A 6733-nucleotide genomic window follows, 5' to 3' on the forward strand; every position below is an offset into this window, starting at 1 on the left:
CCCCTGCCTAAGGGACAAGGCAGCATTTCCATTTTCAGAGAAGGTCAGAGAGAGGCAAAGCTGCAGGAGTCTGCCCTGGGAAGCAGGTACCTGGCTGACTGTGTCACCTGCTAGGCTTATTTAGATTCCTTGACCAAGTGGTCAAATGCCCCAGGGTCAGCGACTTGTACTGAGGACCTCAACATGCCATTGTGGTGCCAGGTCCTGCCAGCTGCCAACTCTCTGACATCCTTCTCTGGGAAAAGGAGGCAGGGGCTCTGCTCCTCTGTGGTCATAAAGCCAGGCTCTTTGGTGCCCCTTTCCTTTCTCAGACAATCCTATCCCCCAGCTGCATTGCAGCAAACTTGCTCCCTTGATGTTTTTGAGCACAGGTCAGACTCCCCAGGGCCCCGAGGCCATGGAACAAGGAGAGCCTGTGCTTTAGGCTCTCTGGATGATGAGAATGGCAAACTGTTCATGTCAAGGTACGGGGAAGCCCCTCAGGGAAGCTGTTCATAGACCATAACAAGGTGCTAATTTTACCCAGAGTCAAAAGCACAAAGAAGATTCCCTAACATCATGGTGTTCCTGGCTCACTAGCACAAGTATATGCAAAGTGAAACATCTAGGAATAAGAAAGACACGCAGACTTGATATGCCACGGCTGGCTGATATCCATGGGAGGCCTCCCCTTCTCAGAGGAGGAGTAGATAGGGGTGGGGGAGGAGGACTGGAAGAAGAAGAGGGAGGAGAAACTGTGGTCAGGACAGAAAGTTAATTAACTAATTTTAAAAAGAAAGACATACAGAGGTTACTCTCCCAATCTCTCTCACCATCACTAGAGCAGGCCTTGTACTGTGGCATGATGGGTGTGAGGTGAGGTGGGATTAAGACATCATTAACAAAAGTCAGCAAATACATGCTCTCTTTCTGCAACCCCCCCCCACCTTTTTATTCAAACCAACTCCTTCAATTTTATTTAAAAGTTAGTTAGTACTGGGAGAAGGTATAGATAGATGAGTTAGTAAATTCCCTCCAGATTCTCATGGTCCTGCAAGAAGTAACTCCTTATAACGTAGTCTTACCCCTTCTACCTGTCTAAGTCGAGATCGGGCACATCTAGGAGAACATCCACAGAGAGTGATCAAAGACTTCCCTATTGCCCAACTTCAGGCTTCAGCTGCCTCCAGCCCTGACTACCGCTAGATGTCCAGTCAGTGGGCTTTTGAGTCCCCATGGCTCCCATTTATGACTAATACAGACACTTGTCATCAGGACGCAACTATAGGAAAGGAAGGGACAAATCCGGCACCCCCTTCTCTCTGTTCATCTTGGTGATACTCACCTGTCAATGGCAATAGCCAGTAGGGCATTAGTGGAGACGTAGAGGGAGACAGTGCGCAAGTAGTTGACAGAGGCACACAGGACATGGCCGTGTTCCCAGGAGAGCTGGCGCACCACATAGTAGTCCATCTCAAAGGGGCAGCACACGATGGCCACCAGGAAGTCTGAGATGGCCAGGTTGGCAATAAGCAGGTTGGTGAGGTTGCGGAGCTTTTTGTAGCGGGCCAGGGCAGTGATAAAGATGAAGTTGCCGATGCCACACACCAGCATGATACCCACCAAAGCCATGCCAATGACAATCTTGGCAGCAAAGAAAGTCCGAGAATTGGTCACATCTTCCTCTTCATCCAGGGGCATGTCATAGTCACCGTAGGTGAAAGTGAATGGTAAAGGGGCGGTTTGGGCTTCATGGCCATCACGTGCAGAAAAGAAGTCAGTGAAATCGTCTGTGGCATTCTCACCCAGAGCCCCGACAGTGGTCTCCATCTAGGCAGGTGCACACCCCTGGAGCTGTCCCACTGGCATCCACAAGGTTGATGACTCCCCTCTGCAGGCACTTGGCTCTTCCTTAGTGAGTCAGATTTTCCCAGCCAGCATCTGAGGGGCCCAGTCTCTGAGTTCCATTTGAAACCTTTGAAAGACATACACACAATTGGCTACATGTAGGAGCGAACCTTGGACGAGTTTAAAATCATCCTGAAACCTATGCAGACCCATTAGCCACCTGCTCACGGCACACAGAGATAATGGAATGGAAGAAAGGGCCAGTGAGAGAACCCAGGAGAATGCAAACCACATATCCACTCAGCTGGGGAAGGCTGGAGGACTGTGAAGCCAGGCTCCAACTCCATTTATTTCCACTCCAATGGAGACCAAAAAGCTATGTTCTTCCTCAAAAACCAAAGCTGTGAGGGTGGGAAGGTGGAACAACCCCAAATCCCAACCCCTGTCTGAATGCCTGACGTTATCCTTATGGACACCCTCTTCTGAGGTAACAATAGCTGCTTCCCACAGCTGGAAAGAAAGGACTTGTCTTGGGGTTCAGCATAACACAACAGCAACAGAGCCCTGAACACAGGGAATAGACATAGAATAGGTCTTCTCCAAGCTTCCTGTGCCCCTGTCAAAATCTGCTGTGGCTCTGTAAGCTTGGCACACTACATGCCAAGGCTCATCCTAGTTAAAGTGCACAATCACAAGCTGTCACTTAACCTAGAGGGTTAGAAGGGAGGCCTGAGAGCAAAACCCCTTGGACCCCTTGGAGGGAGGTGTGCCCTCGGGTTAACAGCTTAACCACGCAGGGTTTTAACATCCTCCAGGCAGATCGATACAGTCTGTAAAGATCAGAGCTGTTGGAGAGGCAGTGTTACGCCCCAGAACCACACAAGTCACTATTCAAGCCTCTAGGCCAGGTGCAAGGAAGGGAGGGAACCCTGGACAAGAGACCAGCATCCCACGGAGCAGGGATGGGGTGAGGGTCTGTCAGTAATGAATCTCCCTCCTGACTTTTCCCTTACACCTCTCCCAAGGTATCAGATCAGGGAACTGGATATGAAAAAGGATCGGGGGGGGGGGGGCGTCTGGAAATCACCCTCAATGTCAGAAGGAAAGAAGACTGCCCAATCTGAGATCCTGGGAAAGTAAGTTGCCCCCAAGTTTCCTCCCAAAGCCTGCTGGACAAGGCTGAAATCCCTCTGCACCCCAGGAGGTTCGTCCCACCTGTGCCCTCTCACAGCCTTCAGTGGGCTTTGCCCATCTCTCCTGGCCAGTTCAGCTCCCAGCTCTGCTCCCATTAGGTAAGAGGCAGAAGGCAGAGCTGAGAGGCCAGCGGACCCGGGCCGGACCCCAGACACATCCCTTCTGAGGGGTACCTCTGTAAGCGCGCTGCCAGCGCTGCTCAAAGTTAGGATTTAAAGAAAGGGTCCCGAATCGCCTAGGACAGAGAGACGGTTGGAGGACTTGTCCCCTGGTCCTTCCTGGAACTGTTCTCGGCTCTGGGAAGCAGCCCACTACCCTATGTCCTCTGCTGCCGGAGCTGCAGTCCCGAGGGACCCTCTTCATTCACCTAAGGCTGTAAGTGGGGGGCAGTCTAGTCTCCGTCCACCCTCTACACGAGGTTCTCCGAGCGTCTCCGGGGCTGTCGGTACCTGCGGACCGGGGCGAGGCGCTCAGACGCTCCTCCGGAGCTCTGCAGCAAGGGCCAGGAGCCCTCTGTCTTCTGAGGGTCTTTCCGAGCTCGGGTGGCAGCTGGGTTCCTGCTACCTCAGCGGGCGGACGGACGCACTGAGCAGAGGCTAGGGCCAGCCAGCCCCGCCCACAGCACGCTGGCCCCGCCCCGCCCCGATGTTCCCGCCCTTATTCAGTGACCTCCCTCCTAAGGCCGCTGTCTCCCCACCTTCCTCTCCTCTCTGTCCCCATCTTTCACTCTCTATCCCTCACTCGGGGGACGGGCCCCCGAAGTCGTTTGGAGTCGAGCCTGCTGGGGTATCCGGATGCAGAATGGGTGGCTCCATGTGTCGCCTGAGCACCAACTCTAAGGCGACCCTGCACGGCGTGACCAGGTTGTGCCTGTCTTTGAGCACCTGGCACCTCGAGTTCACTGGCCCTTTGCCGCCCGAGTGGGCGGACTGGTCACAGGAGCTTGGCGCCTTCAAAGGACAGAGAATCTCTTTCCCTGCTACTCTCCCTGGCTGGGAGCGCTCAAGCCTCACCCCTGGGCTTATTTCTGCAGCCCTCTGCTGAGGGCATTGTCAGTGGCCTGCCCTCTGTGGTAAGCTCTTAGGGCTTTCTTGGAGAGTGGATGGAGGGAGGAAGCAGCATGACCAGGTTTCCAAACGTTAAATAGGAATCACCATACAGTCAGCAATCCCATCTAAAAGACACGACTGAGGGAAAAAAAAAAAATTGAAAGCGGGAATTTAAGTATGTGCACACCCATCCTCGTCAAGGACGGAAACAACACAATGACAATCAACTGATCCAAGAAAAAAAAAATGTGTAAATGCATACCTTTACACGTTTCTAAACCTTCCATGTGCGTGAACTGTAACAGGTATAACTCTCGTGTGCAATGGCAGAGGTATAAAATGGCGTGGCAGCTTTGAGAAATAGTTCAATGCTTCCTCAAAAAATAAAAATAAAAATAAAAATAAAAATAAAAAAATTAAATAAAAATATAGACTTTCCCTACCACCCAGCGTTTCCACTCCAGGTAATTCCTTAAAATCAAGTAAATACAGGGTCTCAAAGAGATGTTGCAAATCCTGTTAAAAGAGTGGGTAGCACTGAAGCTGCCTGTATTGATGATTTTTCTCATTGTTGTAGCCAACACTGGACAAAACCATCTGGACAAAGTAAGGGTTAGTTTGGCTCTGAGTTTAAGAAAGTATGCAGCCCTAGCAGGGAAGGTGTAGCCACTGGAGTGTGCGGCAACCGTTGAGTTGCATCTGCAGTTAGGGAGCAGAAAGAGAGAAACACTAGTGCTCCTATCATTCCGCTGGGTCCTCAGCCTATGGACTGGTGGTGCTTACACTCGGGATTGGTCTTCCCTCCTCGGTTAAATCTTTCTGAAGATATCCTCATAGGCATGCCCAGAGGTTTGTCTGTTAGATAATTCTAAATTCCATCAGGATAATAGCAAGAGTAACCAGCAGAACACCACCCAACCTGATGCCCAAATATATCACCTTAAAGTTAAAGTGCTCCATGCTTGGCTCTCAAAGATCCATGGCCATCTCATAAAACAAAATGTATTCACCCCAACTTTAGAAGTCCTCATTGTCTTTAACAGACTCTTCTAAGACTTGGGCAATCCCTTTATGGTGAGCTCCTGATTTAGTTGTTTAAGTTGTATATTTCTAATTTACAATGGCATAGCGTAAGCATATTCATTCCCAAAGAGGGACAGTAAAGAATGGATAAAGCAAGACTGAAACTCAGCAGAGCAAACATCAAACTTGGCAGCCCCATAACCGGCGTCTGGGACTCACTGTGTCACCAAGTGGCTATCAATGGGCAGAGGCAGCTGTGAGGGCTGTTCTTGGTTGTCAACTTGGCTACCTCAGAGATTAACAAAAAGCTCAAGTCTCTGGACATATCTGTGAGGGATTTCTAGTTACCTGGATCGTTTGAGCTAGGAAGGCCCACCTTATATCCAGATCATTTGAGGTGGACCCACCCCACTCCTGGTATCATAATCTGTATTAGTCAGGGTTTAATCTGGAGGATTAAAGCTAATAGAATAACTCTCTTTCCATATGCATACATTAGCATATGTATACATCATACACACATCATATAAATATATCATATACACATATACGTATATGTGGGATGTATTAGAGCTTTTTGCAGGCTATGGTCCCGCTAATCCAATAACAGTGGTCTATAAACAGAAAGCCTATACAGAAGACGCTGGAGACTTTGCTCTTTGCTTGTTTGCCCTTGCTCTGGTTTTACTGACATTACAACCTACTTCTTTACCATTCTGCTTATACTGAAGCTTAGTTGAGACATCCAGTTCGTGGATTGAACAACTGCCTCAAGATGGCGTGGCCCAGATTTAGGGTGGGTTTTCTGACCTCAAATGGCCCATATTTAAGCTCAAGTAACCCAACTAGCATGTGTGTCCAGAGATTTAGGTTTTTAGTTAATTTGAGATGTATTCAAGGGTGAGTTTTCTGACCTCAAATGGCCCATATTTAAGCTCAAGTAACCCAACTAGCAGGTGTGTCCAGAGACTTAGGTTTTTAGTTTGGGATGTATTCAAGTTGACAACAGTAACCCTGCTCCTCCAGTCCCGCCATCTGGAGCATGCTCAGCCTCTCTTGGCAGATCTAGTTCCACTTCATTCCAAAGCTTTCCTCAGTGAAGTTTCATGGTCCCGGTACCTCAAACATCCTGGAATCTCTATCAAATCTTGAACTTTCTGTTCATAGCTTCAAGCAGTGGCCTCTCAGAAGATTCAATACAGCTGTATGTTGCCTGGGCCTCAGTGGTTTCTGAGGCTCACATGGAAGCCCCATGACCCTGTGATTCTTTTATTTTGCATGCCTGTAAAACAAGCCCCAAGGAGATGACATAGCCAAGTTATGCTCTCAGTTCCAGATGTAGTGAGACCACCTAGTACAACTGCTACAGAGGTTTCTGTGCACGTTAGCCGCTGATCCAGGAAAGGCACTTCCCGAAGACAGCTGGTAGTTGTTTCCAAACAAGGAATCTTTGGTGGCCTTTCCAATTCAGGTTCTCTTCTTTCAAATGAATTAACATCTTCCCAAGTTTGAGGCCTTGAAGGGTGAGGGACAATTCCTATTATCCAAGGGTAAAGTACAAGATTATGCTAATCTCTTTAACAATTAGATACTTTAACTGCACCTGTTTGTAACTTTAATCTCTGTGCTCTTCTCTCTCT

The 6733-nt window shown here is 49.1% G+C and overlaps 1 protein-coding gene across 1 annotated transcript in view; it reads right to left on the reverse strand.

The window, feature by feature from the left end:
• Positions 1-3616, reverse strand: part of Prokr1 (prokineticin receptor 1) — a 12558-nt gene extending 8942 nt beyond the window's left edge. Inside the window, exons 1-2 of the mRNA XM_031382466.1 lie at positions 3471-3616; positions 1325-1954 (exon numbers count right to left, since the gene is read on the reverse strand). Coding sequence (XP_031238326.1) covers positions 1325-1809 — 485 coding nt within the window. The 5' untranslated portion in view covers positions 1810-1954; positions 3471-3616. The remainder of the gene's footprint in view (positions 1-1324; positions 1955-3470) is intronic.
• Positions 3617-6733: the final 3117 nt, after the last annotated feature.

Source organism: Mastomys coucha, unplaced genomic scaffold, assembly GCF_008632895.1.
Source record: "Mastomys coucha isolate ucsf_1 unplaced genomic scaffold, UCSF_Mcou_1 pScaffold20, whole genome shotgun sequence".
NCBI lineage: Eukaryota > Metazoa > Chordata > Mammalia > Rodentia > Muridae > Mastomys > Mastomys coucha.